The sequence below is a fragment of the Vidua chalybeata genome, chromosome 12 (assembly GCF_026979565.1).
Source record: "Vidua chalybeata isolate OUT-0048 chromosome 12, bVidCha1 merged haplotype, whole genome shotgun sequence".
Classification (NCBI taxonomy): domain Eukaryota; kingdom Metazoa; phylum Chordata; class Aves; order Passeriformes; family Viduidae; genus Vidua; species Vidua chalybeata.
This window is the reverse complement of record NC_071541.1, coordinates 7,491,960-7,513,327: the sequence shown is the minus strand read 5'-3', so window position 1 is coordinate 7,513,327 and position 21,368 is coordinate 7,491,960. Positions and strand designations below refer to the sequence as shown.

The following is a 21,368-nucleotide window of genomic DNA, read 5'->3' as shown; positions in this document are numbered from 1 at the left end:
ACAGTGCCCCAGGGTGGCTCTCACTTCACTGGGGGGCTTGTGAGAGACCCCTCCAGCACCTTACCCTGCTCCTGGCATCCCCCCACCACCACCCGCTCTTGGAAACAAGCTCCCACGAGGCACTGGAGCAGGCTAAGCAACAAACTCTTGATATAATTCTGATCTGGCCCAATCTGCACAAATATTCAGCTCTTTTCACACATTTCAGTTTTTCAGACCCAAATTCAAGGCTCTTGCATGAGGGCTGCAGAACCACCTGGAGGTGAAGGAGGGGAAGAGTTCTCTCTGTTCCTTGGGGCACTGAACACCCATGAGCCCCAACTCATGTTTTTCCTTGTTGTCTCTTTATTGCAAGAAAATTTAAAAGATTAAGGTCTGGCTAAGGAAAGGAACTCATTGCCTCTGTAAATTTAAACAGAAATGAGATAGTGACAGCCATGCACTGTGAGGCACTAGAGCTCACATACTTCTCTAGGTCCAGGTCTCAGAGATGACATTTGAGGTCCCTTTCAGGGGTGGCTCAGCTCCTGCTCAGAGCAAGTGAGATGTGTGAGGCCGGATGGGTTTTATGGCACTTGTTAGTGATCAGCTGCAGCGTGTGGCAGGTTTTGTTTCACTTTGGCTTTTCTTTTTTCCCCATCCTTTTCCTCTCTGATCCCTCGCTACAGCCAGTTTAGTATCAGAAATATTCTTGTACTTGCTGCTCATGCGTGTGTCAGATGAGCAAGATTTAAACACCTTTGTCACTGAAACTAGAGCTAGGAACAGCTTCTTACTGCCTGACAAAATGCTTTCCTGGACAAAGTCTTCTAAAGGTATTTATGCTTCTGCATGATACTGGCACATAAAATACTTGCAGAAGCGCAAATTACTTGAAAAATTCTGGGTTTGTGCTTGCAATGAGCTTCAACCTGCAATAACAGGTATATTGATAAGTCTGTGCTACATTTGGTATAGATATTGCACACAATTCATTGTGTGTGACTCTTTACAGACTGGAAAATTTTCAAACTACGTATTTCTACCTCAGCACCATGATTTCTGCTACATCAGTTACTAAAAAATCAGCAACATTAAGAATTACTCTTGCAATAGGAGAAGAATATTATTGACTTTTCATATTTTTTAGAAGCGTAGCCACTGATTCAATGATTTCCTCATAATAATTAAAAATATATGACCCTTGCCAAAGGCTTTAGCATCCATGTGTTATGTGTGCATTCATTTGTGAGCCAATCATCAAAACGATACAAAAAGCTGTTCTTAAGACAACTGTAAAGCATAATGGACTTAGCCCAAGGACGAGGCAGGGCAGCCTTTTATTATACTCATGAAATTAATTTGCCTGTATCTGAAAGGGATTTCAGTGATGGTATTTTTTCTCTCAAAATAAGATATTTATTTTAAAGGGAAAAAAAAATAATAGATTTTCTTTTTAATTCAGAAAGAGATGACAATTCACCTCAAAACCTCAACATACTGAAGAGAGAACTGCTCTCCTGACTTTCTAATGATTATTTATCCTAGTGAAGAATTTGTGCCTATCTGAATTGTGCCTCATACCCCAGGCAGCAAGTTGCTCCTGCAGTTGGTGAGAGACTCATAGAAAGAAATGCAGAATGCAGATCTCTGGATTTTTGAAGCTTTTGCAATAAGTTCGTACTGCTTTAGACACTGCCTTTGAAAGGTCAAGAGGAAATCTTGAAAGCTGCGTAATGATTCTTTGTTAAACACAGCCCAATGCCACTTCAAGGAAGGAAACAAATAAAGCAGCATTTCAGCACACATGGATACAGGTTACAGTTGTGCCTGAGTGAAAGTATAGGATTTATTAATGACTTCAGCCTCCACTCCTGCACACAAAGATGGATGTTTTAACATATTTTACATTTTTATTTACTCAAACAATGCAATTTGATTTTCTTTTTAAGCTTTGTGATTTATCATAAATGCTGGAGTGATTGCCTAGCAGGGGTTGGGCTGACAGATCACACAGGATCTGTCCGTGCCTCGGACCTGGTCAATTGACAAGCAGCGCAGCTCCTCGGCTGAGTTACAGATACGTGCACAGAGCTTCTCAGGCTGAGATCCAGAAATAGGGAAGGCGAGTGACGTAAAGTGAGCATGGGACTGTGACAAGGGCCAGTATGACTGCCTTGGAAAATGCCACTGCTCCTTAACAACCTGCTGTGCTGCTCTAGTCTAAAACCAACCTCTCCTGCACCCGCTTCCTCGGTGGAGGACGCCTTCCACGCCTGCTGGGGCGAGTGTACGATCAAGATGCTCCATGGCTGGTGCCAGCTCGGGCTGATGCAGCCCAAGCTGCCGCGCTCAGTCCCTCTCCTACGGGTGCACCCGGGTCCCCAGCCTGACACAGGCACCTGAGAGATGTCTGCCTCTGTGCAGGCACTGCAGCTGCCCCTCGGTGCCCCGTGGGCAGCACTGACCCTGAACTGACCGGGTTCCAGCTTCACTCCCACCTGGCATCACCACAGGCTGTGTTTTCAAGTGAGGCTGAGCTTCCCCAGGAGCCCACCCAGCGAGGACAGCGTGTGCCAGCCGTGGAGCATGGTGAGGGGTGGTGCCTTGGGAGACTCCGTCCCTGCACAGGGGATGGAGTGGCTGCTGGACAAGCAAAATCTGGTATTTTTGGATAGCTCAATTTGCCTTGGGGACAGAGCAATAGGATTTCAGTAGGTCCCTCTGTTCTCCAGCTACTTTCCATGAGATGGCCCACTGCTCTGCCACCCACACTCTGGCACTAAGCACCGAGATGAGACCTGTCTCCTTTACTGCTCATCTCTGTGCACCAACTCAGCACTACCACAATAAACCTCTCCTCACAGAGACCAAATCCAAATTGCAATACAAGAATTAGTCTGAAAACTGAACCCTCCACCCAGTCTTACACCAAACACAATCAACTGTCAAACTGACAACTACTGCCTCTGAAGCTGCCTGTACCCAACTCCAGCAGTGCAAAGTGGCACTTGTGTTCATGGGATACTCATATATAAGGGAGAAGTTATTATTGGAGAAGTTATTATTTTCTAAAATAATTATGTATTTCTGACCTACATAAATAAACATCTATTAAAAGGTTACAATGATTAATCTGAGTGTTTGTAGGTTTGATTAATAATTAAAGTAATTAATTTTTAATTCTTTTAGCACAGTTTCCTGTTTAATGTTCTATTTCAATATTTTAATGCAAGGCAAGAGACTGCACACTTCTCAGGAGAAAGGAGAACCAAAGGGTAACACTTGTGCGTTTAAGTTGTTTTCAGCGTCTTATTTTTATTCTTGCTTCTGGCAAAATAAAAAAGTCAGGCCAAACCCCAGTCACTTTTGACTCCACTTAAGCTGAGGAACCAGTTTCAAGTGAGTCCTGCTGACCTTGCCTGGAAATTTTTTATTTAAAACAAAGGAAAATTTATGGGCACAAAGCAGTGGAGCCACAACTCCCTGTGCCCTTTCACTTGCTCCAAGCACTGGGAAGAAACAGGTTATTTTTAAACAAGCTGGGCCATAGGAATGTCATTCTGAACTTCTAAACTGCAGGCACGTGACAGGTTGATGCAGCAAGCACGATGCTCCATGTAGTTATTGTGCTTAATGCACAACAGCCTGTGCTCACTGTAATTTTTACAGTTAATGGTAATAATTGCTACTGTTCTATTTACTTTTGTTTATTTGCAGCTTTCATAAATGTAAGAAAAAATTAGTCTCCATTTTCTAAATATTGATTGTTATTTACAATCCATTTTACTATGATGCAATAGATTATGGGCCAAATTTGAGCTGAGGATGTCTGGGGAAACCAGAACCTGGCCCAGACTCTTGTACTTCTAAAGCAATTTCCCTGTGCTAACAGAGCTGAAATCAACCAGATCCTTTCTTTTTTTCCCCACAAAACAGAACAATCTACTCACAAAAAGAAATGAACAGTTCAAGTTTCAAGGACTTTGGAACTAGGACTCTGGGGTACAACAGAAACAAGAAGAGGGGCTGCAGGGCTCCACCATCCCTTTTGCAGAGATGTGCACTTGAGCTGAGCCTTTGCCTTGTTACATGTCACCACAGGTTATAAACGAGAGACAAACATGACTTCTGTCCCACCAGATTGTTTGTTACACATTAACAAATAAATAGAAATAAAGAAATAAAGAAAAACCCAGTCCTTCCATCAGGGCAGAAAACAGAAGGTATGAAAACCAAAAATGAACGTTAGTTTACTTATAAATGTGCTTGTTAGGTGTGGAAAATTAATGGCCAAATCACCAACAATTTTTCACCCAAAATGAGCTGCAATTCTTTTGAAAAACAAGAAACCTTCTCTTTACAAAGACTAGATTCTCCTCTACAACTGTCTCCTAAGAAGGCACTACATCTCTACAGGGTATTTTTAATCTACACTCTATTCTATGAAAGGAGGAAAAGGAGATTATGTAGACAGCACAAATTAACTCCTTAAGTATCAATGCATCTCCATTTTCAGCCTGAAGGAGTACATATCTTAAGGAGCTATGAAAATAGAAAACAAAATAAATATAACTCAACAGTCCTAACAATTTATAATGCATATACAATTGTTCACCTGCGTCCTTTTGATTCTCTATATGAAAGAGAGAAAGCAACAAGGAGAGAAAAGAGAGAAACAAGAACAGATATGCAGGATTAATGAGCAAGTGGACCACACAGCCCCCCAGTTATGCGTGATATATGACATTTGAAAAAAAGAAAAGTCGCCCCGTCTCGCCCCCCGCCCCCCGAGCGTGGGGTTACCAAAGGAAGCTCCTTTCACGGAGGTGAGAGAAAACGCTGCACAAATAGAAAACCAGAGAGGGAGAGCTCTGAGGACACAGAGGGGGGTCTCCGAGTGACAGCAGGGTCGGGGTGTCCCCTCCAGAGCTCGGTGCAAAGGAGTAAGTAAAAAAATCGAGGAGAGCAAGTAGAGTGCATCCTTTGGCTGAGAGCTAACAGACAGGAGACATTAAGATCTGATGTACAGAGAAAGGACAGCCTTATACGATCTTATACACAGGATTGGGTAAAGATTTTATACGCAGGCAAAGGGATGGCTTTTTCCAAGTGTCCTTTATCTGACCTCTAGCTCACTTCTCCACAATGTAGCTGCTACCTTTTGATTGTGTACCAGTGACAAGCACTTTACAAACTGGGGTTACACAGAAGCAAAGTAAAAATGCATTCAGGTCACGGACATAAAGAAGAACTGAAAGAACTTACAGACAGTCTGAGTTTATCACAAACAGATGGGTTAATTGTCTAACCTGGTTTAGGCTGATAGAAAGTGACTGGACTTCTCACACTGGGTTTCACAGACAGAAGCAACAGACAAGCCAATGCTAAAAGACTTGAAGCAAGGAGAGTGAGTTGGTTTGGATCTGGACTTTCTTGAGGTAATGAGAACAGAGAAAGTGAGGACAGCATGGAGAGGAGGGTGGTAGGTACTCACGAATGGTTAAATCCATCACTTGAGAGGCCAAGCAGAAGACAGGATGCTCATACATTTCTCTCTTTTTCCCTATAAAAGAGGATTTGGGCATGCAAGAGGCTTAGGTCAGAGGTAAAGAGGTTACAGGCTATAGGTCAGAGGAAAACTTCATATCAGGTTAAAAGGAAAGCCACAGAGTATTTTGGGATACACATAGGATAAAAAGAAGGAAAAAAAAAAGAAAAGAAAAAAAAGAAAAAGGAGGGTTAAATTTGAGATCTAGTGGATTAACCATTCAGCATGCCCATGAGTCACAAGAGAGGCTGTGACCATGACTCAGAGGTTTGCTCTGAGGTTTGCTCTGAACTGTTTGCAAGAATATAATGATCAAAACATCATGAATAGAGGGAAATAGAATTCCATTGGTTTAAGGCTCCGAGATACTAAGGATTTCAGCCTTCAGTATCTAAGGCTTTCACAGGTATTTCTTCATAAGCATAGCCTCAAGCACTGCTGCCACTGATTTGGTCCTGCATTTCTGACAAAAGCGCCTTACACATGTGGCTATTCAAATATCATTCAAAAGCAAGATTTCAAAGCCATGTCCAGTGAACAGGAATGTGTCTCACCAAGGTAAACTTGTCATTTGCTCTTCTAAGGAAGTATTTGAATACACAGTGGACTATGCTCATGAGAGAAAACCTGATGCATGCAGCTGGCGGATGTTGGGTTGTTCAAATTAACAATCCCAGCATGCTTGGAAATTGGTGTTACAACCACTTTTGTAGAAATAGCATCAAAAAGTGGCTGTGGCCAATCACAGATAAAGGAGGAGAAAAGCAGAAGAGAGCAGATAGTGTGGAATGAACTATTTCTCTGAAAAGGCAGCTGGAAAAAAAAATAGGTTTGTTGCTTCAAAGTATTCCCAGACCTAAAAGTCACAGTGCAAAAAGAGAGGGCAGATAATTAACACAACCAAGAAGAATTGAGGCACAAAAGGAAAAAATACACACTAACTGTTCTACTTTGGAAATGAATGCATTTTTACTTACAGATCATAAAGTTTGTTTTTGCATAGATTTATCTGAAAGAAGAGAGCAAATCTTACCAACGAGTTAGTGATATTTATACAGAGAACCTAAGGGAGCCAGCCCTGGGTAGAAGCATCCATCAACAGAAAAGCTGTTTTTGATTCTCAGTCTTTCTCCATCCTTGTCAAGTATATTTAAACATTGCATTTTACAGAATACACCAATTAAAGTATCCTCTGAAGTTGAGTACTTCGATAAATTGCCTGATAATACAGAGCTTATGAAACCTTCGTCCTTCTCTATTTTTGTCACTCATTACCAAGTCAAGAGTTGATAAACATCCTTTTAGTGCCCAATTCTTAAGTGTTTCTCACTGGATGCATAACAATGAATTCATTACCACTGGTACACAATTTGCATCATTAGACAGAAAAAAAATGGAAAAAGAGAGGACATGTCATGTACAGAACCTGGACAATTTGCCATATAATAACAACCCAATTTTTCATGTAAACAAGAACTAAGAACAAATCAGAGGGAGTTTTAGTTTGGGGTTTTTTTTTTTTCTCCTCTCAATATTGTCCTATAGGCATACAACAATAATCTTGGCTGTGGGAAAGCTTCACATCACACATGACAGAAACCCAGAATCTAGAGCAGAACATACCATTCATCTGGAACATACAGGTTTAAGTAATCGGGAACTTGGAAAAAGTTGGGTGGGAGTTTCAAGTTGGGAATAGCAGCCAACAAGGTACCAACATAAACTGATAACACATAAAGAATGACTGAATCATAGAGCTTCAGTAACACATATCCTCCAGCAAACTTTAAAATGTCTTTTTGATGGCTACATGTGTCTCTGGTCACTGGTTGTTATTCTCCCATAACTTAAAAGGTCAAAAATATCAGCTTTGCCAGATTCAGAGTGACAAGAAAGAAATCCGATGCAAGTATGGGATCACTGATCAATGACTGCAATGCAAACTGCAAAGACAATAAAACACACCCAGAAAAAAAGACATTTTAAATTGGCTACAAATGACTAAACATAGATTAAACAGTTTTTCAGCTTTTTATTTTTCATTTGTCTCCTGAAGTGTCACAAGCAATTAGCTGCAGTATACCTTCAGCTGTAAAGATGACATCCCAAGTATTTCTCAATTTGTTTTTTAAAACCATGACGTGAGTCTGAATACTACACCACTGGCCAAATGCACTAACGATCAAAGGGAAAAAAAAAGCCACAGTTCTTTTTAACTGTTTCCTCTCTCTTTTCCAGAAAAAGAAACGATTTGCATAGCTTCCATTCTTAACTGCTTCCGAAGCCAACGCCACAAAAATGATTCTGAATTACAACAGTTTTATCGACAAGAGAGTAAATAGCAAATGAGCTTTTTTTAAAGAGCTCCCAGCCACCTAAGTTGCCACCTAGAAACATGAGAAAAATTGTAATTTCAGAAAGAAAGAGCCTTACCTTCAATTTTGGCATACTCTGATAGTCGAGTATAATTGACTAGAGCTGCCTGCTCCAAGCATTTACGGATGACTGTTTTTACCTCCTCTTGAGGGACCGGAGTAACTATGTCTTTCATCAGAACCTTGACACAAGAAAATCTGATTTGTTGTGGCACACAGAACTGCTTTTCTCCAAGCCCAGCACAAACATCCATTCCTATGCTAGTGCTGTGTGGCTCTCAGGGCATGTGTACAATCACAGGACTCACTACAAGGTCACCTTGGCCAGCCTGAGATGTGGGACTGTATTATTCCCCTTCTGTATGTACACCGTATGGCATGCCCTGAAGTCTGTGATGATTTTTTTAGGGTATGACATTAAGATCTATCACAACTTGCCCAGTGCCAGGCAATGTTTTGCCCTTCTCAGGCTCTACTGACTGACTTGGGTTTGCATCTAGACTTGGCCATACTGTAGGTTAGCAGAGGTGGGAAGGATGTTGGAGTGGGGATGGGGAGGAGGATCATGGTGAGCAGGTTTTATACATCCAGAGGGAACAAATCTGCCTCAAGACGGGAATTTCACCAGGCAGCAGCCAGGCATTGCTGCCAAGGGTCTGTGATTTGGATCTTTGCCAGGCAGACCCTTCACCCTTACCTGCCAACACAGACACAGAACATTGTGCCTTTAGTGGTCAGGCTACACACCTGCCTCTCAGCTGAGGCAGGAGACACCAACCCCACCTAAGCCCCACACTTCAGCGTAAGATATCATTAATTACATGTCCTATGCAAGGCCAACAGCTCCTCAAGCTTTTTGAGATGGAAGGATACATGAAAACAGGTCATTTTAATTACTCTTTGCTATTTCTGTGCTTACCCTTTCCAGCAGCGACAGAGTGGCTTTCAGTGCACCCTCTGGACGGCCAAATGGGAAGCAGTACCTAGAGAAAGCACATCATCTTAGCCTTAGACCAAGTGCATGTGAACAAGCCTTTCCTGAGCCATAAGGATGCTTTCCTAAGTATGTCCAAGCAATTCTCTAGTCTCTGCCTGGAATGCGCAGTCTTTCTTTAGGGTAACTTTCTGAAAGGGTTTGTTGGTGTAGACTAAGGCAGCAAAAGAGAATATGGGTTAGTAATAATTTGATAGTTCTAGCAGTTTCTTAAATCTGGGTGTCACCTGGAGAGTTTTTAGATCTCCTTGGAGAGATAATACCATTTTCTTCTAAAAATTTGGGGAAAAAAAGCTCCTCTGGAAAGGACATTTACTTCCAGCTGGAGACCTGGCAATGCACCAGGGTGTAGGTAATGCACATCACCCATCTGTGTGAATGTGCACAGCCTGCCTGACCTGGCCAGTGTGCTGGGGGTCATTCATCCCTTTTTGGGGGGGGAATCAAACTTTTCCATATTGTAGGATACTGTCCATACTACATCCCTGCAGAAAGCCCTGCCTGTCAATGTTAGGAAGAAGATAAATGGGTTATAACTGAGCAGAGAGGAACAGAGAAATAAGAGGATAAGGGATTTTTTGTTGTTATATTTTAGAAAAAATCCACAGCTTTACCATGTCTATGGGAGCAAGATGGTTTGAAATATCCTTTAAAGGATATATATTTAAAATCACACGCCAGCTATAAACAAGCTTCACTGCCCTGTGTAGGTCTGTGTCACTTATGCAAAATTCCTGTGTGCATTCAAAACCTGCCTTTTGGCTTTACTGCTTATAGGAGGGAGCTGGGAGGAAATCATTCCTCTTGCATTCAGCCTGGGCTCTGTGCCTTTACCTGAAATGTGTGATCTGATTCTCCAGCAGCACCCGGAGCCGCTCCTTGATCTCTTCGAAACGCTCTTTCTCGTCCACGGTCACAGTTCCTATCCCATCAGGCCTGCAGGAGAAATGCCACAATGACTCAGACTCCACCTCAGCACCCTGGAACCTCATCCCACAGCCTTTCCAAAACAACCCTCACCAACTGTGAGACCTGGGACAGAGGATGTGCCATACTGAGACAGGGATGGCTGCAGCAGCATCGCTCCCAAAGTATCAAAAACAAACAAACAAACAAACAAGTATCCTCTCTCACAGTGATAATCTAGATGTGGACATCCCCCCACCCCCTTATTTTCATTATTAAAGAAGTTGGGAAAAGCAATTTTCCCTCAAAATACAGGTATAAGCAGGGAGTGCAATGCCAGCTTTCATGTCAGGATTGAGCTGGTTGCTGGCAAAACAGGGACTGAATTTCTCCAGAAAAATTCAGCTGCTAATTTAACACAATTCACAGTATAAAAGAATATCAACGACATATATATAAACAGAATATAAAATTCTGCGCTCCTTCCTGGCTGCTGAATCACCTCATTATAAAGGTTTCTTGAAGTGAACCATCTTCAATATATTCTGCCGAAATGTGCCTGAAGAGTGACATGCATTTTGCATTGGAAATGCAATGCCTCTTCAGTAGTTTAATTTTAATTTATAAAAATGAACACATTATGCAATTTATCTCAAATTTTCTCAGACAACTTGATGCCCCTCTATTTGAGGAGTGCACAGGAGTGTGTTGTGAGACACCCAGGTCCTGCTGCCTTGGGGTATTTCTCATCTTTCACAGAGCACAGTGCGCAGACAATCCCTGCTGAGGCTCTTCCTGGGGGCTGGATAATGCCGTGATCCCTGTGCTCTTCCATCCCCTACCTCTGCTGGTGCCAACCTAGCCAATCCTCTCCTTCTCCCCCACACCCACACGGCAAAACCCGCCGTGCAGCAGCATCCCAGGCGAGAGGAGGGAGTGAGTCTGATCCACCCATCCACCAAAGGGATTGGCCAGGCACACAATCATTGGCACTGCTTCCATCGCTGCGGAGCAAAGTCTAAGGATTTGTGTACTCCTGGACAACTCTGCTGGCACAGGCAATCTTTAGGTAATGTAAGACATCTTAAAATTGAACAAATGTTCTTACTTAAAGGCCTCCCCCAGTGCTCAGCTTAAGCTGCATAAATCCGCAGTACTAGACTGGTTTGGCTTTACAAAGACTTGGCAAGGGATTACAAAGCTTCTAATGAACCTCCTGTCAGGGGTTAATTGGTTGGCTTTATTTTCCTCTTAAAAAATCAAAGGCCCTAAACTTAAAAAGAAAAAAAAAATCTATAAAAAAATTAAAATCTATAAAATCTGTGCAATCACTTCTCCTCGACCTTACATTTTGTAAGCTCTTAATATCATAAATATGAACTCTGATATTCCAACACAGGTGAACAAACCACTTAAACATTTGGGAAGAGGAACTTGCAAACCGTAGATGATATTTACTGCAAAATTTTAAAGCTAAATATACATTAAATAAAACTTGCAGCATGGACACAGAAAAATACTTGAATACCAGGGCATGTATTTAAAGTTAAACAGCATTTAATCAGAATCTTTCTTTGATTATTTGCCAAATTCAGTTGTGTATTAAGGAAAAAAACAGGAAAAAAAGATTTAGGCTGAAACTTGGATAAAATGTCTCAGTTGGGGAACACATTTTATAAACAATTTTGGAAGTATAGATCTGGTGTCATTAGTAACTAATTAGTACCAGTTATTTTGAAAAAATGAGCAAGCCACAAAAAACCCAAATTAGATATTGAACAAAAATTAATGTCTTAACATGCTTAATATAATTTATTGCAAAGTTCCATAAAATATTTAATATTCAGATAGAGATGTCCATGCCTTTTGTGATGCTGTGCACCTCACAGTGCCTGGTTTGCTCCCAGGCAGAGAGAGAGATAATTCAAGGCAGATCACAATAAATGCCATATATTAAGGTGCAGGGTTGAAGCCATCATTTGAGTTTTGGCATTTGGTCCTTGCCCTGTACTCACAACAGCTCAGAGTGTCACTGGGTTAATTGTATCAACATTGACAAATGAGGGAGTAAAAGCTGCCTGCCCTGGCAGTGATTTGCTGTGGTACTGGAAATGGTTTGAAAATTGTGATACCCTTTGCTAGGTCAATAACCTCAGCTGGTGAGATTTAATGGCAGGATCTGACAGCTCGGGCTGGGTCACAGCCCTCTCACATGAATCTCAGCTTCTCACTGTACTCAGAGCACTCACCATGTAACAACTCATGGTGGACACCCAGCACAGGTTGACCTGACAGCATCAGGTGTGTCCTGGCCAGGCAGTGGCAGTTCTGGAAGCATCACTGACCCACACAAAGACAAAGGGTGGGCTCTGGAGAGAAAACCTCTGGCCAGTGTAGCTTTTGCCCAAGTCACAACGTCTGAAGGGATGACAACCAAACCCCTATGTCACACACACACACACAATGTGAAAGTTTAATCCTTCGGTCTTCCCCTTTCTTGTGAGCCAGGACACAAACCCAGTGGCTCTGGCCACTGGTCCCTCCATGCTGGGTGTAAGCACAAGCTGCTCTCATGTCTCATGCAAACTTGAGACAATCTACAGGTCAGCTGTAGCCATTTTTGGAGCAGTGTGGATGTCTGGAAGGGCCTGCCAAGCGAGAGCCATCACCACAGCAAGGACTCCCTTTCTCACCCAGCTGTGGACTATATTGCATCTGACATGATGAGCATCTCTTGAATCTACCTTTCAGATTTTCGGCAAACCATTTTCTCACTGTCCTTCACAAAGTTGACATTTTCGGCAGCATGATAGGAAAGATGTCATGTCGGCTGCTTTTCAAGTTGTTGTCACAGTGGTTAGCACCAGTTCTGTCATCTTTGCTTTCCTCACAATCCCCCATCTTGAGCCATGTCACAAATAATAATACTTCCAATGTTTTTGTCAAATTTCAAATACTATAACCCAGTTGCACATCTTTGGATTTACTAGTTATGTTAATCTTTGTTGTTCATCTTCCCAGAAACTGAAGCATTAGAAACTCATTAATTAGTGACAAATGCAGGATATAGATAGAACTGGAAAAACACTACCCAAAGCCTTCCACTTAATTTATTAGCTCGATAATTTTGAAACCTAATTAAATATTCAAGTCAAATATACTTTGAAAATATAATCTTTCTGAGGGAACATATTTATTTTCCCTTTTGCAAGAACACAAAGGGTATATAGCTTAGCATCACTGTAATTTAAGATTCACTTCTGTGCTCTAGACAATTTCGGTACATGGATGATGGGGCTGAAAAAATCCCCAGGAGAAGCTCAAGCTGCACAGCTCATTCTGATGCTTATTGGCAATTTTGTTTTCAGCAAAGGTCTCCAGCTCAACTTTGATACTAGCTATTTGATCTAATGTACAGAAGCATCAACTCCTCAGTGAACAGCATCTCTCGAAGCTGCAGGAACTGATGTTCTCACACACAATCCACAAACACATCACTATTGCACTGAAGCAGTGATGAGAAGTGAGAGGAGAGCAAAAGGGTGGAGCAGAAGTTTTGGATGTACATGGTATATACAAATGCATGAGGGACGAAATGGGTTTGGGTCTATGAATTCAGCTGGACAAACAACATTAATGTCTTCATCTGTGTGGAGACACAATTCCATCCAATTCTCTATAGCTCCTGCTTACGGGTACTTGAGGTGTACGGCAGAAGCTGTGGGCAGAGAGGGAAGCAGAAGGGCAAAAAAGGCAAGAAAAATAACTAACAAGATTTTTAATTATAAGTAAACAAGTTTCAGATCACTCCTTCTGCTGCAGATTCACTGTGTTGGCTCTAAACTAGTAAATTCCTACAGTAAATATTTCATATGAAAAGTTTTAAATGCCACTTTCCTAATCCCCCCATGTTTTTAAGTTTTAAACCACAAAAACAACAACATCAACAAAGCAGGTGGTGAAATTAAAAAAAAAAGGGTTGCAATTTAAACAGCAAAAATTATAGTCCTTGTTTAGCTTAGATGGTTTGTGCAAATTCTGGGGTTAATTATAAATTATAATTAGGACCTGTGATCCTAAGGCCACTGCTTTATTCTACAAGTCCCGCCTCCCCCCATGCCCTTTTCTAATTATACCCGGTGCCCCCAGGGCTAGTTATGCTGCTAAAACAAATATATCAAAATGATTTTTTAACAAAGACTAATATATGAAGCAATAGCATGCATTTGTATGCAATTATAAATATACAGTATAGCTCCAGCGCGTTAATCTCTTTGACATAAGCCTCTATGAAATACCACGTCGGCTTCTAAATGAAAAGACATATCATCTTTTACACCTTTTATGTTTAACTTGTCTACACTTTTTTTTTTTACTGGGGAAAATATTGGTTACACGTAGCAAACAGATCTTTGCACGCACTGTGAGCCCTGGCATGCAGAGCCAAGGGAAAAAAAACAATGTCAAAAACTGATGCAAATAATTTGATTTTTTAAGTAACAACTCAAATATAAAACACGTGCTGCCTTCAGCTCCCTTGCTGGTTGCCAGGTGCAGCACATATGAGCTATACAGTAAACATCGATGATTAGTGCCTTGGACGGCATGTGTCAGGAGAGAATTTCGCAGGATCCTCGCAGCAGGAGTTGCCTGCTCAGTCCCACCGGTTGCACGAGGATGGGCTCTGGGGATGTGGGCAGGATCACGGCTGCCTCTCACATCTCCCCCAGCAGACCAGACCTGAGAGTCCACCTGCCTACAGCCCTAGGAAAAAAAGTGTATTCAGCAAACATTGATTTTCCCCAACTCCCCTTTCTTCTGGGGAGACTCACACCGTGTGGGAAATGTCGGTGAGAAGCCCTTTGCTCACCCCAGCGCTCCTGGGCTGCCCCAGCCGCCCCTGAGGTGCTGCCGAGCATGGGAACCATTTAATCTCCCAACTCCTGCCTTCCTTTCGCTCGGGCTCTCCTCCACGCCGCAGCGCCGAGCCAAGTCACAGCTCATTGATTCTCACGTGTGATCCGCACCCCTGATGCACTGCGCCGGCACCGGATGGTTTCTGAGCCCTGCCATCCTACACCCATTGTGATGAATCGTGTCAGCCTCTTGCGCTGAGCCGCTGACCTGCTGCTGGCTGGCAACCCAGCCCTGCAGCACAGGCAGTGCATCCCATCCCATCCCATCCCATCCCATCCCATCCCATCCCATCCCATCCCATCCCATCCCATCCGACAGACAGTGGAAGCACCTGCTGTGTCACCACGGGCTGATCGCAGCGCTGGATGGGACACGGAGCTGGTGCCTCACGACAGGCTAGGGCATCACACCCTGCCAGACTGAACCTGCCTTACTGCAGCCAGGACAAGGCATCTGAACGAGAAACCCAACACAGAGCTCTAGAGGAGCACATGAAGATATCATGATAAAGTGTATTTACTGCTTAAGGGACAAAAATAATCCTGTCTTTCTTTTGTTTCAACTAGCTGTGTGGAAATTTTTATGTGAAACAGACCAGATATGTAATTACAATACAATGGAGAAAATTGCAGGTATGTCACGTAGAGTTTTCAATTCCTGAAGCTTTATGACAATAGCATATTTCTGCTGGGTTTACAGTTGTAAAAACAGTAATGAAAGCTAATGGTAGCATTAGTTAACAAAATTGCTTTTTCTTGAAAACAAATTTGAGGCTATAAAATACAGGTTACAGAAGAAAGGGAAGTCACTAATATACCAAATTAATTAACAGAGGTGCTTGTAGCTGCTTGAACCCTAGGTAAATCGTCACTGAACAACTTGCAGAAGATTATGGTACTTGGTTGTTATTAGACTGGAGGGAATTCAGTCCAGCATCTTGATTTTGATAAGCTCAGTCTGCTAATATTGAGCATGAAAATGATCAATATTTAAGTCTGATTTTTAAAAGTTTGGGATTAACAAGGACAAAAAGAGTTTTTCATGGTGCTAACTTTAAAATTTAAAATTAATGCTATTCTCTGCCTAAATAAAAAAAATTGCACAAGTGAAACCAAGGCCATTCCTGAAAGCCACTTCTTTGCAAGGGACAGGAGCCACAGCTCAAGATTTAAGCACTAACTTTAGACCTAGAAAAGCTGAGCTCAACTTTCTGTTCCACAATACTTCTCCCATGTGCAGACAGGGAAGTGGTGAGGCTCCCCTAACACATCACTTCTCTGTGTGTCAAACAACACTGGCAGCACTGCCACAGCCCTCCAACATGAGGACAGTGAAAACAGGGAGAGAGAAGGCAGGGAAAGATCTTGGTAGCCATGTAAACCCTTTCACAATTTCATTCCAAATCACAATGTCTTTTCAAAACCATTCCTGCTCTTGCCTTTGCTAGTTCTCTGGAGGACTATTGATAAAGAAAAGCAACATAGTGGTGGCACCAAAAGCAAAGAGACATCAATACACATACAATGTGTTGTTGGATGTCTGGATAATTCTGCGCCTTTACTGCCTGTCACCTATGTAAATACATCAGAAATAACATTTTTTCATAATGATAGGTCTTTGCAAAAGGCATCCTGTGATACCAAGTGGACAAAACTCCATTATCAATTAATGAGAGACCACAACAATTAAAAAGCATTGAGTTCCTCAGTCTCAGTGAAAAGCAAGTACCTAAGAACAGTAAACCATGTGGATATTGTTCTTGCTAGTCCCTGTTTTCCTCACACCCTGCACTTGCATAGTCAGATGTCTCAGGAGGTGAAACTTAGGGCAAGTAATTTACATTTAACTCCATTTCTACTTGTGAAAAAGATGAAATTAAAAGAAAAAATATGTGGGCTGTCATGCAAATAGCAGTGATTTACAGCCTTAGTATGGAGAGATCATGTCAGGGATCTGAATAAGATACATGAGCCCGAAGGAGAGGGGAGACCAAACTCTGACACGTAAGGCAACGGGGCTCCAAACTGCCCACAAAATCCCATTTTGACCACTTCACCTGCTGCAGCCGCAGGGCCAGCCCCAAGCTAGAGCTGCATTTCCACCAGCAGCCTTCCTGCTCCCGTCCTGGCTGCGGCACGGCAGCGCTGCCGAGGCGGGGGCCGGACGGGCGAGGAGGCATCATCCCCACACTGACACCTGTCATCCTGTCAGCCTTGACCTTCAGGCTGTCCTCAGCATCCACAGCCTGCCTGCACTTCCCGCTGACTGCGAGCGACTGTTGTCTCGCTGCCTGACCTTATGCAAACACGATGCAAACAGACAGCCCACCTCAGCTCCATCACTGTCTGCTGCTAATACAGGAGATTGATAGCCACATGAAATTATCTCCCTGCTCGACCTTCATTACTGGGTGGCATATTCTGTCTGACAGCCAACTTCATCCTGGGGAAAGCTAAACCACCCATTCAGGGGTTTTTACTGTCTAAAAGTGAAGGAACTGTTTTTTACGAAGAAAATCAACACTTTTTCAGATTTGGTGGAAAAAGAAGCCTTTGTTAAACACAAAAATGTCTTGTAACTCAGTCTTTCCCAGCGCACTGTGCATCCCAACAACAGTGCAATACATGGCCACTCCAAGATGTTCGTTGGGTGCTGTGCCAGGTCCTGGGGCAGGTGGGCCACCTTGACAACTCTTACAGGGAAAGTTTCTGCCATGAGATGTAGGTTTTCTGGGGAGAGCAGAGCAGGGCCAGTCATAAGGCAATGAGCAATGCATGGTCACAGCAGGTGGGAGGGAGGGACAGAGCTAAAGTGAGCATGGCTTTACACACATCGCAACTGCCAGTAAGGACTGCACGGGTAAATACTGGCTTTCCATCGCTCTCTGCCAGCCAGCTTGCAAATGCACGATGCATGTGGCCTCAACAGCTCTCTGAAAAGAAATCGTGACTCTTCCAATCAGATATTCAGATTGCTTAGAGTAGACATGAGAGATAAGCAGTCGCGTTTTTCTCCGAGACCTCCTGTGGTCCCTTTCTGTGACCTTCTGGTAGCAAAAGCCAGACGCTGCACCCCGCAGACTCCATAGCAAACTGTTGGGTGTTAAGCAGAGCCTGCCCTTGGTGGGAACGCGCAATGCTGCAGCCTTGCAGCTCCCACACAGAGCCTCCTGCAATCCCCAGGCAACAGAGAGACAGCACAGACCAAGAAGGAACATGAACCTTCAGCTTTCGGATGTGAAGTCAACTGTCAGCTAAAGACAACTAAGTCATAGCAAGACACCTCATTCCTTTCTTGGAATATTTTAAATGAGTGACTGGAATAGCCCATCCATGGCCAAATTGCCCCTCTGGCAGTGCCCAACAGGCCCTCATACAGCACAGCAGTCACACACAGCCCTGGACAGCTATACAGCATGGGACTGGCTTGAAAGCATGACATTTTCCTGAGCCCACAACTCTCCAGCCCCATGGAGAGGGAATGGGAGGTTGTCACCTTGGTCCATACCATCAGATACCTCCTGCCACCAGCCCTGATGAAGAGAATGCTTCAACCCTGGCTGTGCTGGACTCTGTGCAGAGGTACATGGAGTAGCTGTGATGAGCATCCCACCCCCTCTCTGTTAGGGGCCAGATGGGCTTTGAGCTGAGTCCTGTTCCCAAACCAGCTGTCAGCTGAGATGAGTCCTGCCTAGGACAAAGGGCAACGGGGCAGCCACATCCACTGGCTAAAACCATCCCCTAAACACCTCGTCCCATCCCCTAAACACCATGTGACCCATCTTCTAAACACACACCTAAAAACCTAAGTCTCTGATCCCCTGTGGGACTTGGGTGCCCAAATCCTATCCAGCTCCCAGGAGAGCATGTGACCCGAATGCTGGAGTCAGGTCTCCCTGAGCCGTGGGGGTGCAACTGCCCAGTGTGCTCAGTGACTGAGGAGCCCTCTGCAACACACTCCTGTGCACTGCACACTTTCACTTACCTTTTCGGCTCTGGATTCGGCTGGGTTTTGGGCTCCTTCTTTTTTTTGGACTCCTTTTTGGAATCCTTTTTTGTCTCCGTTTCAGCAGCAGAGGCTTTGCCCCCCTCACCGTCTGCACTTGGCTGTGACCCACCAAGTAATTCTGCCATGAGTTGGCTTGGGGGAATGATTGAAATGTGGGGGGCAAGGCCGGCAGCAAAAGCGAAAGAAATAAGAAGAAAGCATGAAAAACCACAAAATAAAACAAAAGGAAATTAAGCTAAAAGGAAACAACTGAAATCATATAACAATTGGCAAAGAAAGAACGAACGAGCAACGGAAAGTCAGAACTAAAAAAGAAACTAAGGAAGCAAAACTTGGTTTCCATGACAAGATGTATGAAAGTAACTGCAAAAGCAAGCAACAGCCTTGCAATGTGAAACCTGGGCAATGCGTGTCGTAATTCAGGGTGGTATTACCAAAGGTATATGAAAACACCTAATTATTTTATAGCATTCCTTTCCAGGAACATATGTAAGATGCAAAGTGATATCTCAAAGTATACAATATAAATTAACATAAAAAAAAGCAGAAAAAGAAGCTGCAATAGATGCTACAGCTGTCAACAAAATAAATGGAGAGAGGGAAAAAACACAGCTCCAGTTCCTCCCATCAAAGGTTTATCACATTTGAGAGAAAGGAACTGTCTTCTTCTGAAACTGAAATTGCTTTGTAACAGCGTAAGATAAAGTTTCCAGTTATGTCTAAGCAATTTCTGAACTGATGTCACGTGGGCTTTAAATAAGACATGGGTGCCCAAGGGCTTAAAGCCCTTCTGAGCACTGAAGTTTGATACTGCTGAAAATTTCACTGCTACAACTTGTCAGATCTTCTTGAACAGCAATTAAATCAGCACGGTGTATCATTTACTTCTATTTATTCAACCCATGACAGTCACAGGGACTGCAACTGTATCTTGTTCAGAACTGCATCTTAGCAAGTGCCTGGGCAAGTAAGTTAAAAACCTTCATTTCTGGATCCTCTATGTGCATTTTTACTGCTTACATTAAACAAGCAATGAAACAAACAAACAAACCGACTATGCCACTAGAAGTGCTGCTGCCAAACATCCACTGTGAAAACAAATTGGGGACTGTTGTGCATTATCCAAGGAAACCTGTATTTGACAAAGTCATGTCTTGTAGGCAGGGCACTGCTAGCCAAGAAGAATTCCTTACCTGTTGCCATGAACATGTGATGCACAAAAGGCAAAGCTGTAGTGAAGTAAGGTGGGGTCAATCATAGCTCCGTTTTCTGCGCGCTCTAGCAAATCTCTGAGGTAGCAGAGATGTCTGTGACAGCCTCTCACTCCATTACGTGCACAATACTCATCTAGCACAAAGACCTGGCCAGGACTAAACCAGCCCTGTTTAGAAATAAAGAGACTTGATTTTAAATATAAGTTATTAAATACAAAGGCTATCAGATTTGGAGGTGTAGTGGTCAACTGTTCTAATAAAAAGAAATACAAACCTAAGGCTACATTAAGGAAAAAGGAGAGAGGTCACTCAAACAATACAGTTTTCACATCATTACTCAAACACAGCATATACTCAGTGCAACCATTACCAAAAACATATTATGCTACCATTAAAGGGATACGTCCTTTAAAATGATGAAAAGTTAGGCCAGTTCATGTTAGTGCCTAGCAAAAAAAAAAATACAAAGGAAAAAAAAGACACCTTTAAGAGATGACAAGGTTTGGTTATTTAAACAGTGTGAAACAGTAGTCTCATTCTGGGGATGGGATTGTACATTTGGCTGGGAGCAGGAAGATTGATCTGGGGGAAGAGGACAGAGGATTACACTGAAAAATGACTTCTCTTGCATCTGACAGGTAGGAACATCCTGCAGATGGAGAAAGGCAATTCTGTAGTATCAGAAAGGGGCATTTCCCATTGTCCCCACTGCGTGCTGCTGGCGACACGCTATGACATCGCCCAACTCCTTGGCACTGAAACAACGGGAGCTCTGCTCAAAAGCAGGGTTCCTTTACACATCCAGGAACCTCAGACCATTTCTTTGTATCAGCCTGAGTGGCTGGTGACACAAGGCTTGTGGTGCAATGTCCAGACTCCCAAAGGACGACGCCCTTCCCTGCAAGGGGATGGCTCTGGTGAAGGTCCTGGGACAGCCGAAGTGGAGCGTGCCTCTGCCTTCAGGAGAGAGGCTAATGAGAACAAGAATAATCTCATAGATTGCTTTTCAAAACGCTGCAAAATAGTCAATATTTACATGGAAATTTGGGTGCTAAACAATTGCTAAGACGCAGCTCTGGAATGCATCAAGCTGCAAAATCTTTCATCGTTTAATTGAAAAGTTCCTGCAGCGGGCGGGAGAGTAGTTGAGGCAGAGCACTGCCCCTATAGGCAACTTCTTTGCCACCCCATCTGTTACCCCAAATGCTACATCTTAGAAACAACACTGCTGTGAAAGATTAAAATATATTTTCTACCACTCAGATGACACCAAATCTTTTCTAGATGCCAAAATAGCTGCTTTGAAAAGAGTTGAAGAAATATCAATTAAGAGCTCAAAGACATAGAGAAGGATTTGCTCATCCTTATTGGGCCAACTCCAAAACAGATTGAGAAAAGAATTAAAATAATGAGGGGAAAATGAT

At 43.0% G+C, this 21,368-nt stretch overlaps 1 protein-coding gene across 10 annotated transcripts in view; it reads right to left on the bottom strand.

Moving 5' to 3' along the window:
* Positions 1 to 21,368, bottom strand: part of CADPS (calcium dependent secretion activator) — a 206,935-nt gene that overhangs the window by 60,655 nt on the left and 124,912 nt on the right. For 7 of the 10 annotated variants that reach the window (XM_053953714.1, XM_053953716.1, XM_053953720.1 and 4 more), the window contains exons 13-18: positions 19,924 to 20,111; positions 9,734 to 9,835; positions 8,825 to 8,888; positions 7,964 to 8,087; positions 5,477 to 5,545; positions 4,598 to 4,615 (exon numbers count right to left, since the gene is read on the bottom strand). In XM_053953714.1, the coding sequence (XP_053809689.1) occupies positions 4,598 to 4,615; positions 5,477 to 5,545; positions 7,964 to 8,087; positions 8,825 to 8,888; positions 9,734 to 9,835; positions 19,924 to 20,111 (565 nt within the window). The remainder of the gene's footprint in view (positions 1 to 4,597; positions 4,616 to 5,476; positions 5,546 to 7,963; positions 8,088 to 8,824; positions 8,889 to 9,733; positions 9,836 to 19,923; positions 20,112 to 21,368) is intronic. The other 3 variants (XM_053953718.1, XM_053953719.1, XM_053953724.1) reach the window with 2 other exon arrangements.